A 16,194-nucleotide genomic window follows, 5' to 3' on the forward strand; every position below is an offset into this window, starting at 1 on the left:
TAATTAAACAAGAATTCCTGTCTGTAAGCTACCCAAGGAACTTGACATGGTGTCAACACAAAGGAAGGTGCAAGGATGGTCTTGTTAGGATGTCATGACACAACAGGCTATCATCAGCTTCTTGTGAGCTTAGCAGAGTAGATGGCTCATTACTGAGACAGAAGTTCCTCAAAGTATTATAGTGAGTGGTCTTGTTCCTTTACTGGGCAGCATTTTTTCCTGCTGCATAGACTGAACCCATGGCTGTGAGCCGTTCTGCAGCAAAATGTTCCAATACAGGTATTTTAATGAATGAAACTTAACACTTGTTCTGTTTTATAGCTAATAAACCACTCAGTAATCCTTCAAAACTATGTACTCTGGAGAAAACCAAAACCCTGTGAATTCTAGGATACATGATTCCCTAACTATTTCACATGCTATAGTTAACATACTAAATTATTAGAAACGTATTTACCTCAGTATATTTGCAGTAGCTTTCCTTTCTTGTGGCAGAAGGTCAGGGTCTCTCAAAACTTCTTCCAGCAAATTTAACACATTCATTTTCAGCTCATTGTTCAACTCAAAATCCTAAAAAGGAAAACAATTTTACTTTCTTTTGTCTTGACAAAGTTGATCAAATAACTAAAAGGATATACTCTTTTGAGTTTTGCCTTTTTTTTTTTTATTTAGAGAAACTTGGAAAACTGTTGTAGTGAACAGGCCACAAAAGTAGGAGCCCTCAGAGGCTGTAACTTATCTCCATTTCTGACCTTTATCTTCTGTGTGGAAATGGGCAAATCACTTAACCTTTCTCTTCTGAAGTAAGAATCGCATCTCACCAACACTCACAAAATGCCTTACTCTCTCTTCTCCTTCTTCTCTCCTCTCTATTCTCCTATAGTCATATTTATGACTATAAAAGCAGAAAAACAGTTTAATTGCAATACTGAGACCACTGCCTAGGGAGGCTGGACACTGGGTTTTTTTTTTTTACTGTTTTCTTGAGTTTCTCTGTTTATCTGCCTCCCACTCTGGTACTTCTTATCTCATACTCACCGTTTTGGAAAGGTCTGGTTTTTGTTCCACATAGTGGAATACTCAACCTAATAAGCTCAATAAATCAGACTGGTGCTCTCTGGAACTGCACTTAAGAGCTTTGGCATTTTAATTACTTCTGAGGCAGACTGATATCTGACACAGGACTGCAATTCAAAAACAGGAACACGCAATAACCATTTCTGTTGATCTCTGATATTGGAGAAGATCAATAAAACATACAAGCTTTAAGGTGGGAACTTGCAAGCAAGTCTTGGAGTAGTCTTCAAAAATGCTTCTATTTAGCTCAAAGCTAGCATTTTGATAAGAAAACTAAATGCAAAACCTTCAGTCATCTAGTGCATCATAGATCTTCCTTGATAACCCACAGTTACTTGCAAGCAGGACCGTGTTTGTGCCAAGCCCCTGCCTGTTTCCATGGGAACGAAAGCTACAAAGTTACTGAAAATGGGAAATATTTGGCACCTCTGTGCAAGAGCTGTGTATTTCATTTTTCCAAAGAACCAGCTATAACCCCTTCTGTGGTGACAAGCTCCTAAATCAACGATTTCTGGAGATGTGTACCGTGGGAGAACCACCCCTGGTGAAGACACACATCCCCACACCATGGCCTGCACTTGAGGGGATGTGGAGCATCAGAGCACATTCAAAGTCAAAAAGAAAAGTGATGCTTAGTTTGGAAAAGGGCTGAAATACTTAAGATGAGAGGAGAATGCATGTTCATTAAAAAAGGAGGTGTCACAGCCACACTTACAGCACTTTTTGAGAAAAACTGGTGCTCAAAATGTCATATCTCAGAAATACCCTGCTGTTGCCTGCCAGCAATGCCCTGGGCATTTCCCTCCTGTTACAAGCATCTCCTTTCCATTCTTCAAAAGTCTTGGCCACAGCTAGTTCATACTTTGAAATCAGTTAGTATTTGTGCCTTAGTTTCTTGTGAAGTTTGTCCCTATTAGAGGATGTTGGAGAACAGGATGCCACGCAGTATTAGGCTTTGGATATACCTCAAAGCCGAGTAAAAAATAGTTCTGGGTACCGCATTGTGTTTGTTTTATAAAATTGTCCACAATGCCTCCTTTAGGAACTGCTTTAGCCTGTTTGCAAAAGAAGACAGAGATATTTATTTATTTATTTATTATGGGTATAGAGATGGCACTAATTAGTGAAAGCATGAGGGATGTAACTAAACTACAAAGAGTATTGCTCGCTTCAGTGATTTTTAAAAGAAAGCCATTTGGAATATGAAACTATCAAAATTTAGCTAAAGGAGAAACCTTGAGTCTGCACAAGCTTAAGCAACCAGTGTAATTAGTATTGTCTGTCCTATAGCTTGACAGTGGACACTGTATAAAAGAACTTGGGTATCTTTTCTAGTTGTGCTACAAAAATATTATAGAAGAACTGAAAAGGTATCCAAGAGCTGATAAATCTAACATCCCCATTTAGCACGTTGGGTAGAATTCTCTATCTGTCACTGTAAATGGGCAGATCACAACACCATAAGTATTTTATCTCCAAGTATGTTTTTCAAACCATAATTGATTGATTATCTTCATTACATGGTATTTTTTCTCAAGAAGTCTTGCTTTATTGCAGCTAGATTTATGACCAAAAAAAGTCTAGATTTTTAAGTTACTTCCTTTATGAATAGGATGGGGAATGAATATCACACTCAGCAAAAACAAAACAGCATATCAGTATAGCCAGCCCAAGCTATCGTGGGTGATAGGGACAGAGGATGCACTGGTTTGTGTGATTCCTTCAGTCCCAGCCGCTGTCACACCTCCATGCCAGCCTGACCACAAGTAGAAGATGCCACTTCACAGTACAGCCTTCCCACAGGACAGACCTGGCCCTATGTCCATGCAATTTCTGCAGCTGTTGTCTTACTTCCCAAAATGTCTTTTTTGTGCCTTGGTGGTATTCTTTTTAATAGCAATGTGCCAGCAGCTTCTTATAATGTGAGGAGGAAAAAAATGAAAAAAGGTGAGATTCAGAAGAAAACTTGACAGCTAATCTATTCTTCCACTGAAGTTCATGATCTACAGGGTACTGAGATACCAGTGTGATGTGCAATATATAAAAAATCTAGGGAAATCATTGAAGTTGAACATGTATATATACTTTATGTAGAAAGGTTAACATGAGAATTATACAAACACCAAAATCCTTAGCAACCAATTCCAAATTTATAGATAAATAACTATAAATGCATGCATATTATATCTACATGTATTATGGGCATTATATATGAATATATATTAATATATTACACATGTATATTATATCTATTTATTTCACTGGCACACATACATCTACATATAGCTATACATAGGTCTAGATATATTGTATACATGTATATCACATCTCCATATATAATTTTAGATCACTTTTGCAACATTTTTATCTGTCATATCACCTGTTAATATATTTCACTATTTCTGCCAGCCAGCAGAAGGACTCCAGACAAGACCCTGCCACCATCCTCAGCAGTAAAGGCTGGCAAGCCTAAGTAAACCCGCTATACTGGTTTACATTTAAACTGCTGCATGTGTTAGACTACCCCAATGCTCAAAGAGACTTTTAGTTGAAATTTGCATATCACAGAAGGAGTTCAGTCGGTCAGACGAGAACCACTCAATTTTCCAGCAGGCACATTTCAATTTGACAGTGGTCTAATCCTTCATGAGAGGGCACATACCTCTAATACATTTTAGAGTCCATAGTAGCCTAAAGATTTGTGGGTCTTACTCAGATTTTCATTTGACTTAAGCAGAGAAATTAACTAAGATTTCCAAGCAAAATTTCGACTTTTATTTTTAAATCCATACTGTCGGTAATGGGAAAAGATATTTCTTCCCAATTTACTTAATATTTATACTGCAAAACCACTTATGAAATATGCAGATATAGGAAAAATGACAGTTCAGCTGATGAGTTAAGTAGGAGGTCTGCCCTGGAGTCACCTAGGATAAGAATAGGATGTATGAAGTTCCCAACCAATCAAAAGCACGTGCACCATGATCAGCATCACCTAATGAAATTTCCAGCAGCAGAAGACTGCAGTAACAGAGAAGTGTATTAATTTTGCTGTCACCCACCTGCACTATGAAAGCAGAAGTCTCCTTTGTAACTACAGAGCACCAAAGTCAGCATGACTACATTTTAAGTAGACTCATAACCAGCCTGTTCATCTCTACCATGCACAGGATTAGACATCAGTGTTGTCTTTACAAGCAAAATGTACAAGCACATTCCCTTTCCAGGAGGAGCCAGGAAAGCTGTACTACAGTATGAGAAGTGCTTCAGAAGCAACCTATTCCAGCTGACTTTAAAAACAAAACAAAACAAAACAAAACAAAACACAAACAAACAAAAAAAAAAACAAGAAAAAAGAGGGGGTGATGGCCAGAATAAAAGAGACTGCACCAGAGACAAGGAGAAAGCAAGAAAAATAGAAGTTAGCTATGCTGGTGAGGTACAGCTAGAAATATGTAGATTTACTATCGGTGGTTTATACAGAGAATATAATTTTCAAATTTTGACATGGGCTTAGTGAAACTCCAAAAGCTTTTCCTCCCCTCTGTCTTTAAATCTTCCTAAGTGAGAGGAAACATTCCTCATTTAAACAATGTGGGGAAACATTGACTAACTCAGACAAATAAAAGGGAGCTAATACCCGAGAACCTCATTTATATTTGAGTATGTCAGTGATAAGGCCTACAGAAAACACTGCAGAGAGGGAAAGAAGGGGCAGATGGGGAGAGAAATCTACTGAAAAACTGTTTACAAGGAATTTGGAATATTTTGAAATAGATGGGTTTTGCCCTACAATTTTAGTATATCTGGCTCTCATGCCAAAGTGTAAACAGATAATTATTTCAGTGGCATCAGTGGAGTGGCTCTTAATCTTGTACACAGCAGATCAAACTCTACCAGAGTTAACTGAAATTACTCCAGCGTCACAGTCCTCTAAAACACTATTTGATTTTCCAGCATAAAAGCACACTTCAACTATCACATACAGTTGTGCTGAGGGAAATGTTTATAAATTCACCTGCAACAATACATTTACACATGTGGAAGGAATTGATAAAGGGTATTATAACTGGCTATCAGGAAAATTCATCCATGAACTTGAAGTAAGCCTGGCAAGCAAAGGACAACAGCTTTGTCTTCCAGTTAGTTTCAAGTGCAAAGAGACAGTCGTCATTTGCGGAAGAGTGACAGTCCTGATTCTACAGTGTCAGTGTTAGCCTGTCACTCCTGATGCAATATAATCAGGTTAAAAGTACAAGCTATGTTAATAGCATGACTGAGTAATTCTCAGCACATACAATACGAACATCTCCTTATCCAAGCACTGTGTAACCCTGTAGTACAAAGAAAACCTGAAAGAAGAATCTAGCCATTACCTACTGTCCGATTAAAGTGTTCAGGACAGATAAGAAATGTGACATCCCTGCCTCTAAATCCTGGAATGTAGTACATTCAAGAGCTTTGCAGAAAGACCTCAGTGAACAAGGACCTGTCAAGCCTCAGCAGAAGTGAGTGCAGAGTACGGCTAATTAGTTTGACTGACTGCAAGCTTGGCTACCATTCTGGGAGTGACTCACGTTCCCTGAAGGGTCATGGTATAGCAAGCCCTTACACTTCTGTGATGATTGGACAGAGCATAGCAGCAATTAAGTGCATCACTATTCAATGCATCACTGTATTCTGCAAAGGGCATAAGTTTATGCAAACTGGATTTCTTCACTAAGTGACCAATGGCATGCTGGAAGGCTCACTCAGGGTTCCCTTGCTCTGCCTCTCTCTGTTTCTTCAGTTCACAATTTGTACTATGACATCTGTTTATTTCAGAAAGAAGCCTAAAAATTTCTTTGCTGTTTCAAGGCAGAGGCTGCAGATCCTAAGGGTTTAATTGAAATGTAGTTAAAATACAGCATATCTTGCTATCATACAGTAAGTGTGGCATAAGTGTAATTTGTTCATATTTCTACAATAAACTTACTGTAACTCTACCAGGCATCATATTCAACACTTTATGCCTTTAAACATGAGCTAAGTGGGGCTCATATACAGGAATTTTTATCTCATTTTTTATTCTAATGTACAAAATGGAATTGGCCAATTCGTGCGCACTAAAACTATTTTTAACTAACTGAAATCATCTTTGCTTGGACAATTCTCTGTATACAGGTGTCCTCCATAATCCCTATCAATAACTATATCTACAAAACCTTTTGTTAAAAACCCAACACTACTTTGTTGGTATGAGCAAGAAAATGACTCGCAGTAGATTATCTCACAGCTGGAGCAAGACAGGTATCAGGCATGAGAACATGACCTATACTTTCAAAATTCAAGCCATGGTCTGCTTCCCAGGTCTTGTGGTAACTTCATAATTCACTGACACTGTCTGGCAGCCCATCTAGTTTGTAACAGAGTTAAGATTTGCCAATTCATTCCAGCTGAGATCTTCAAAGAAGCCAACAGGAACAAGCACCCAGCTGTCATTCAAAACTGGGAAGTCTGGAGAAGCCAGCCTCTCTTTCTTCATCAGCAGATGCGAAAGCTTTCTCCTTGGACAAGCTCCATTTCAATCTGCTTGCCACAGAAGCAGAAAAAGCTTGATTTTGTAACACGAAGTGTTTAGATAAAAGACAAGAAAGTATTGTTAAACAAAGAAAATGAGGCTGCAAAACCTCCCTAGAATAATGAAAATCATACTATACTTTCTTCTCTTGGCCTCCTTTTCCCTTCCTATTTTTCCATCTCTGCAGGAGTCAGTGGGAGTTTTATCCTCACAAGCCCTCTCTCTTCCCATCAACACTCTTGACTTCACAATGACTGACTGCCTCGCCATTTGTGTTTTCATTGTTTACAACGTGAGAATCCTACGCTGTTCCTCTCAATTACATTTTAAAAATGAAATGTAAACATGAACATTCTGCTGTTATTTTGGGCAAAAAGAAAGCTTTGTTGGCTTGTAGGTGGCTGAATGAAAAGAGGAGGGATAGGGAATGAAAAGAACAAAAATGTAAATAAAAAACCCTAGAAAATCTAAACGAGCCATCTTTCACACTGTGCTGGTTTTGGCTGATGAACAATGCAGGTTTGATTCCTCTTGATCAGTGTGGTAAAAACAAAAAGTGTATGTCACATTATGTGAGGATGTTTTTACCCAAATTTTTATCTGTGCCTTGGGAGCTGCTGGGGACATTAATTAGTTCCTTCTGTCCTCCTGAAAGGTCTGCAGATCCAACATTAACACTGTATATTTACTTGGAATTTAAGTGAGGCTCCTACAGTGTATGACCCAAGTTTTAAAAATAATGAATCCTTTTCCTAAGCCTTGTTTAGTATGATTTCAAGATAACAAAACCATTTAATGAAATCACATCCTCACCAAATAGGTTGAATTATTTATTTTAATGATTTTGTTGCCTGGCCACAGATGAGTTTACATATTAAATACTGTCCATACTCAGATAAATTTTTTGAAATTTTTAAAAGTACATGTTTAAAAAAAACAACCCTAAACCATGGTTTTGACACAGTTGCAAGATACTGTAGGAAGCTAATTCATTCCATATCCCAGCAGAGGAAAGACCCTCCAAACCCTGGGCAAGGATTTACTAGAGAAAAGTGAGGTAACACAAGACTCTGAACCATTTGTTTGGATAATTTCTCTGTCCTTCAGCTCATGCACTAAACCTGACCCATGTTATTACATGCTTGAGAGCAGCACACTGAAGCAAGCCAAAGGGATCCAGAGAGAGGAATGGAGAGTAGGTAATAACTAAATGGGATGATATATGTAAGAGCACTTTTAACAGATGGGTGTGCGTTAGCCTCTTTATGTTGCACACATTTTTGAACATAGCACACTCTCATGGGGCTGTGCAGCACCTCATGTGCTCTGAGCACTAGAGCGCAATAAATCAGTACAATAATTTAGACAGACAAATGTAGAGAATTGACTGTCATTGGTGGATCAGAGAACACCAAAACAGTTAGCTATGCTGCAGAGCTATTGACATGCTGCAACAATAAGCACGTCTGTAGTAGCACGTCTGTAGTAGCACCTTGCACCCTAAAAAAAGAACTAAAGAAAACCCCACAGTTTACCTATATGATGTCTTTGTTTGTCTTTGCATCTAGTAACAAGGAAATGACATTATGGCAGAAAAAATGTGCACAGTAGGTCTCCTTTTATAGTGGTGCAGGCTAGCAATGACCACAAGGATGGCAGGCAGATCACAGGAAGAACACTCTACGAAGCAGTAAGAGAAGCTTCTCCCATGGAGGACAGAAATTGCCTACTTGGTGCTGGGAGTTTTTGCAGCAAAAGCAAATTCAAAGCCAAGTGGAGAGAAAACAGTATCAGCAAAGCATACAAAATTGACATTTATCTTCGCGAATATCAACTTATTTTGTTAACTTTTTTTAAAAAAAATAAAATCTGCACTTGGCTGCTGATGAAGGTGAAGGATGTCTCAAATGCACTAAGTGACCAGAGAATGATGCAAATACCTTAAAATGTAATAAAGTTTCTGGCAGGTTTGTTGATCTCACAGAATTTTAATGCTTACATTGTTCTGTCATTTTGAAAATCTAATAAGCATTTCTTCACCAGACACTGGTGGCTAAGGGTTCTCTGGCTTGCAGTTTGTGTTGTTATTGTAAAATGAGGCTCTGAGCTACTGCTCTCCCAGGACTACACATCTTTACTGCCAACATTTCATACTATTTGGCCAGAGAGTAATTCTTCACTTGTCTTCCTTAAAACAGTCCTGTCCCATATTTTTTTGGCAAAACCTACTCAGTCATTTCCGGTTTGCTTAGGTCTTTTGTCCTTTCTGTCTCCCTAGTCTCATGAGTAAACAACACAAAAAGCTGCTTACATGCTCTGTTGCTCTAGCATTCGGTACTTTCTGTGCCAAAGCCCTTGAATTTTAAAATATTTGCTATATTGGAATACTGGATTAAGAGAGCTAGAGAATTAAAATCTGCCACCCTTGCCATGGCAAAAATAAAAGTCAATGAAAGACTATGGCATCCAGGTAATAACTTCCACTTTGAAAATGCACAGTGTTGAACTGTTACTAATTATCTTTGTCCTCTTAATATTTTTAGAACAGTACCAACTGTAAGCATAATGCAAAAGTAGGTGCAAAAAGTATTCACAGAACGGTTTGGGTTGTAAGGGACCTTAAAGATCATCTAGTTCCAACCCCCCTGCCATGGGCAGGGACACCTTCCACTAGACCAGGTTGCCCAAAGCCCCGTCCAACCTGGCCTTGAACCCTTCCAGGGAGTGGGCAGCCACAGCTTCTCTGAGCAACCTGTGCCAGGGCCTCACCAAGCTCACAGTAAACAATCTGTTCCTTACAGCTAATCCAAATCTACACTCTGTCAGTTTAAAACTGTTGCCCCTCATCCTATCCCTGCACTCCCTAATCAAGAGTCCCTCCCCATCTTTCCTGTAGCCCCTTTAAGTCCTGGGAGGCCACTAAAAGGTCTCCCCAGAGCCTTCTCTTCTCCAGGTTGGACACCCCCAACTCTCTCAGCCTGTCCTCACAGGGGAGATGCTCCAGCCCCCTGAGCATCTTTGTGGTCTCCTCTGGACCCACTTGAGCAGGTCCATGTCCTTCTGATGTTGGTGCCCCCAGAGCTGGACACAACACTGCAGGGGGGGGTCTCACAAGAGCAGAGTAGAGGATCAGAATTCCCTCCCTCGACCTGCTGGCCACACTTCCCTTGATGCAGCCCAGGACACGGTTGGCTTTCTGGGTTGCGAGTGCACATTGCTCGCTCATAGTCAGTTTTCCATCCACTAATACCCCCAAGTCCTTCTCCCCAGGGCTGCTCTCAATCCACTCATCGCCCAGCCTGGATTTGTGCTTGGGATTGCCCGAACCCATGTGCATGACTTTGCACTTGGCCTTGTTGAACTCCATGAGGTTTGTATGGGCCCACCTCTCCAGTGTGTCCGGTCCCTCTGGATGGCACATCCCTTCCCTCCAGCAAATCAACTGCACCACTTGGCTTGGTGTCATTGGTGAACTTGTTGAGGGTACACTCAATCCCCCTGTCCGTGTCAACAACAAAGATGTTAAACAGCGCCAGTCCCAATACTGACCCCCGAGGAATGCCACTCGTCACTGCCCTCCCACTGGACATCGAACTGTTGACTGCAACTCTTTGAGTGCGACCATCCAGCCAATTCCTTATCCACTGAGTGGTCCATTTGTCAAATCCATCTCTCCAATTTAAGAGACGTGGATGTCATGCAGGACAATGTCAAATGCTTTGCACAAGTCCAGGTAGATGACATCAGTTGCTCTTTCCTTGTCAACCAATGTTGTAACCCTGTTGTAGAAGGCCATCAGATCTGGCAGGTGCGATTTGCCCTTACTGAAGCCATGCTGGCTGTCACCAATCGCATCCTTATTTTCCATTTGCCTTAGCATAGTTTCCAGGAAGATATGCTCCATGATCTTGCCAGGCACAGAGGTGAAACTAACTGGCCTGTAGTTCCCTGGGTCCTCCTTTTTTCCCTTTTTAAAGATGGGGGTTATGTTTCCTCTTTTCCAGTCAGTGAGAACTTCACTGGACTGACACAACTTCTCAAATATGATGGACAGTGGCTTAGGCCCCTCATCCTCCAGTTCCCTCAGGACCTGCGATGCATCTCAGCAGGTCCCATGCACTTCTGTACATTCAGGTTCCTTAGATGGTCTTGAATCTGATCTTCTCCTACAGTAGGTGGTTCTTCTTTCACCCAGTCTCTGCCTTTGCCTTCTTCAACCTGGGCGGTGTGGCTGGCGCCCTTGCCAGTGAAGACTGAGGCAAAAAAGTTGTTGCGTATGTCAGCCTTCTCCATATTCCAGGTAATCAGATCTCCTATTTCCTTCTGGAGAAGGACCACATTTTCCCTAGACTTCCTTTTGTCACTAACACACCTATAGAAGCATTTCTGGTTGCCCTTGATGTTCCTGGCCAGATTAAATTCTATCAGGGCTTTAGCTTTCCTAACCTGTTCACTGGCTACCCAGACAGTTTCTCTGTATTCCTCCCAGGCTACCTGTCCTTGCTTCCACCCTCTGTAGGCTTCCTTTTTATGTTTGAGCTTGTCCAGAAGCTCCTTGTCTATCCATGTAGGCCTTCTGGCGTTTTTGGCTGACTACCTCTTTGTTGAGATGCATTGCTCCTGAGCTTGGAGGTGGTGATCCTTGAATCACCTTTCTTGAGCCTCTCTTCCCTCCAGGGCTTTATTCCATGTTACTCTACCAAGCAGATCCCTGAAGAAGCCAAAGTCTGCCTTCAGGACAATACTATGTTTTTGCATACCATGGGTACTTTTGAAATGGAAGCAGAGGACGCTTGTATTATTGAGGAGAGAAAGTATATTTTTGTTAAATTGCTACAATGACAGAGTATGCTTGCCCTCTTCACAGTTACTCTGTGTTTATGATAGAGAATCGTCACAACTCAATCAGGGTCAGCTCTGAAACTTAAACTTGTCTAACTAGTTGTAGATGGTTGCTTAATGTAGACAAAAGTCTGACGACTCCTAACATTTTCACAGTCACATTAATTAACCATCTTTTAATTAGCGTCAAGGGTCAACTCAAGTCATAGCAGTTACTTAATATGAACTGTAGCAGGGACACAATAAGCATGTACAGTACACTACCATAACACAGATCAGTAATAACAGACTTCTGCCGTTTCCATTACAGCTCAAGATTTTGCCATGCAGTGATTTTCATTTAACAGGTAGTCAAAGAAAACTTGGTGTACATAGGTTGTTTCCAATAACTCTAAATGTTTAATCATTCCCATGATACCAAGAGAGGTTTTATTAATATATTCTGGGCTGTTCAGCTTTTCAAACACAATCAATTTTCCCACTTACGCATTTCTTACTGACTTCACTCTCAAGCAAACTTAACCTCTACAAAAATTAAACTCATTAGATGCTAAAAAGGGAATTGAGTTTGACATAGGACAGCTTGACATTGCTGCAGTTAGCTGTGTAATAAACCCTTTTTAGGTCAAGTATTCTTGATGTAGTGACAAAGTAGTCTATAATTGCTGTGAAGTACCATCTATGCAAGGCATACAAAACCCTTCATTTGCTTCCAAAGTGTTCTTACTCTTTCTCTTTCCCTTCCTCCTTCCTTCTTTCCTTCCCTCCTTCCTTCCTTCTTTCTCTCCATCTCTCTCTCTCTCTCTTTCCCTCTTTTGTTTCTTTCAATACGTTTTCTGGTAATCTTCTACATGCATGCTAAAATCTGCCAACATTTGTCTCACCTGGCAGCTTAAAGGACATTTCTATATGAAATTCTACTAGCTACTCAGATTTCTTTTTTTCCCTCCTCTGCCAACACAGTTTTATGACTACATATCAGACCCACAGTCCTGTCATAACTGTAGAGAGACCAACATGAAGGACTGGTGACTCTTTCCATATGCGATTCACAACAAATCGATCAGTATCTGTAGGCAAACACAAGTATTTTAACACACTCAAAATAACTGAATGCTGACAATCTGGAAAATTAATCCAACCTGCTCATTGTGTCTTTCAAGACATATTACAACAGTAAAGCACTCACATGCAATGTTACCAGGAATAATGTTGTAACTGGATATTTTCAGGAGAGCTTTGCAAGGCTAGGTGAAGGATTCTTCACCTAACAGTGTGTTTTTACAAGTGAATTTTCCATATTACCTTTACAGCATTGACTTTTTAGGCTGTTTGACCTCTGTAACACTATACAGCAGCACTGCCTAAAAATATTTTGTTGGGAGAAAACAGACATGTTACAGATGGAGAGAAGAAAGGAAAGTACCTGAGAGTGCTTGGAGACCCAGTGTCGCAAGACATTTAGGACACGATTCGTGGCTGCTCTGCGTATTATGAACTCTTTGTCACACATACGCTCAGAATTGTTAAACCCTGTGCAAAAAAACCACACACTAAAGTTAATGGAGGTAGCAAAAATTCAAATACAGTATGAATAACTGAAAGCTTATAGAACATTTATATGTAATAAAAGGAAAGACACCTATATAGACTTTCAAATATAACCATTTAGACTGCTGAAATTCTGCAAGATCAGTAAAATATAGCCTTGCCCATCATAACTAATATAGACACCTCCTTGAATCAGCATTCAGTTTAAGAAAGATTATTTGCCTGTTACTTTAACATTAAGAACTCCCTTCATTATGGAAGGAAGTAACAGTAAAATGCAGGACCATACCAAAAATGTACAGGGCCTGTAATCAAACAGATTAAAGAAGGAAAGTGAGTATGATTTAGAAAGGGGAAAGGTGTCAATTTCAGAAGTGGTAAAGAAATAGGGGAGGATAGTAGTTTAAACACAGAGGAGATGAAGATCAACACAAGAAATGTTCCTTCATAAGGGCAGTATTGTACAGGTTCTACTAGTAAACAGAGACTGTTCAGATAAGCTATTTGGTTTTTTACCACTGTGGTGACAATAAAGTGGGAAGGTATACAGAAAACACATTTACAATCCTAGCTGCCTGAAAACAAAGATTTGCCAAATGCAGCATTTCACCATACATCTTTGTAAAGACAACTTTTTTTTTTTTTGTTAGAAGTATTTACTTCTGAAGAAATAGTTTTAAAAGCAAACAAGAAAGTTTCTTCCTACATTCACATTATTGCCTCTTTCTCTTCTCATTCTGTTGTAGCTCTATCATAAATACAATCTGTATGACAAAATAATGATTACATTATTTTAATAATAATAAAATTATTACATTAAAACCTCAGATTTTTAAAAAAATTGGTAACTAATACAGGGAACACCTGGAAACATCCTTCCACATAACCAGTACTTTACTACTTTTTGGCATAAAAGGTGTTCTAAAGCCTGTGTATTATTATAAATAGCAAAGACAGATTAAACTTCTATTTATTCTGTGAGAAGCTCATTGGAGGTATTCTTAGAGGCTAGTATTAGCTTTGCTCTATTTTTTTAAAGACAGCCAAAAAAATCCAAATTGCTGCTCTACATTTTTGGAAAGATAAGCAGGAGAAGAAAAGTTTAACTGCAGTCTTCATCTTTTACTGCAGGTTGGACCCCAAATGTGATTTTTACACTTATGTTTCATGGAAGTTTTTTAAACTATGGCATATTACACTGTAATTGACATCTAAGATTCAATATCAAAGGAACTTTCATATCAAAACGTCTTCAGGAGTTTCACTGGGCATAAACAGCAAAATAGACAAAATCTCTGAGGCTTTACTCAGTAAAAGTAACATAGGCAACATTTTGTGTGTTAATCTTCTATGCCTTTCACAGTTAACCTCTTGCAGAAGCCATTAGGCATACACATTATAAACTGTTCAATTAGCCACTTAATTGCAGCAATGAAAGTCACAATGAAAATTATATATTAAAACAGTGGAGTCTTTATCAAAGGAACATTAAGGAAAAGAAGTTTCAGTAAGCTGGAATGAAAACAGAAAGAAGCCTACAGAGACAGTTTTCAGTTAGGTGCAAAAAAAATAAAAAGAGCAAGAAAGGAAAGAGGAAAATCCCCAGAGATCACAGCAAACTTCTATGGTCCTCAGAATTTCATCCATTTTTAAGCAGTAATTAGTTTGTCATGGAGAATAAGGAACATGTTCACTCAGATCCACATTGTCAGTACTTGATGCCTTGAACCTATAAATGGAGAGCCCCAGTTTTGTAAGAAAAGAACTCAGCTGAACATAGATGCACATGTGAATTTAACTTCAAGTGGGTGATTCGTTGTACATCTTCTGGTTACAAGACTTCAAATAACTAACTCAATCAGTGAAATACATTTTTTACAAAATAAAACTGGTCATTTATTAACTCCATTTTGACCTTGTTTTTAAATACAAAACAACTCAGAAAGCCAGGATGTGTTTCCTTCTTTCTTCACAAAACATTTATAATTTACTGTTCTTTATAGAAACAAAAATAATCCAAAAGTCTTCAAGCAACACTCACTGTCCAAGACTTAAATCTGCAGATTGGTTTTGAAGAAAATAGTGCTTATGACATTTTCTTGTGGAAATGGAATGGAGTGGAATACCCACTATTCTCTGTACACTGGCTTAGTGTCCTTACATTTGGATGTCTGGCTTTACTTCAAGGTTTTCCCTCAGGACTTGTTTTGAGTAACAGTAGACCTCAGGTAGGCTGTGGATTCAGTACCTATGACAACAGCTCAGCAAAGTTAGACCTTAAACCAGAGCCAGTTATGCTGGAGAATGACACATGGAGTCCTTGGATCTTCCTGAGGCAACTGAGGCTGTAGCAGGACAAAGCCACTGGGACTTGTAGCATTCAGAAAAAGAAGCCTCTGCCTCTTTCCTCTTCTATGACCTACATGCTATTGCCAAGCAAACACTTCTACATAGACATGGAAAGAACACAGGAGCAGTTCAGGACAAAGGCATAGATTATACTCCCACTTCAAAAAGTGGTGACAATGTTCTGGGCAATGCTGGAGACTTGCACTACAACAGAGATGAAGATGAAGAACTGCCCCTCATGAAGACTGAGGTGTGCAAGTCATCGTTGGATGGTGTGGAGAGATGTGCAGAAGTGAAGCATATGATTGTAGGAGGAAACATGGTACCAAGTGATGAGGAAAAGTCTGAGGTGCTTAATGCCTTCTTTGCCTCCGTCTTTAATAGCAAGACTAGCTGTATTGAGGGAATCCAGCCTCCTCAGCCAGAAGACACAGACTGGGAGAACGACCCCCCCACAATCCAGAAGGAGACAGTCAGTGACCTACTGCATCACATAGACACACGCAGGTCTATGGGACCTGATGGGATACACCCGAGGGTGCTGAAGGAGCTGGCTGGGGTGCTCGCCAAGCCGCTTTCCAGCATTTACCAGCAGTCCTGGCTGACCGGGGAGGTCCTGACAGATTGGAAACTGGCCAATGTGACACCCATCTATAAGAAGGGTCAGAAGGATGATCCAGGAAATTACAGGCCTGTCAGCTTGACGTCAGTGCCCAGGAAGCTGATGGAGCAGCTCATCCAGAGTACCATCACACAACGCATGTAGGACAACCAGATGATCAGGCCCAGTCAGCATGGGTTTATGAAAGGCAGGT

At 39.8% G+C, this 16,194-nt stretch overlaps 1 protein-coding gene across 3 annotated transcripts in view; it reads right to left on the reverse strand.

Moving 5' to 3' along the window:
- Positions 1–16,194, reverse strand: part of RASGRF2 (Ras protein specific guanine nucleotide releasing factor 2) — a 133,886-nt gene that overhangs the window by 20,589 nt on the left and 97,103 nt on the right. For all 3 annotated transcript variants that reach the window (XM_074813806.1, XM_074813805.1, XM_074813807.1), the window contains exons 18-19: positions 12,906–13,012; positions 458–570 (exon numbers count right to left, since the gene is read on the reverse strand). In XM_074813806.1, coding sequence (XP_074669907.1) covers positions 458–570; positions 12,906–13,012 — 220 coding nt within the window. The remainder of the gene's footprint in view (positions 1–457; positions 571–12,905; positions 13,013–16,194) is intronic.

This window comes from Strix aluco, chromosome Z, assembly GCF_031877795.1.
Source record: "Strix aluco isolate bStrAlu1 chromosome Z, bStrAlu1.hap1, whole genome shotgun sequence".
Taxonomy (NCBI): Eukaryota; Metazoa; Chordata; class Aves; order Strigiformes; family Strigidae; genus Strix; species Strix aluco.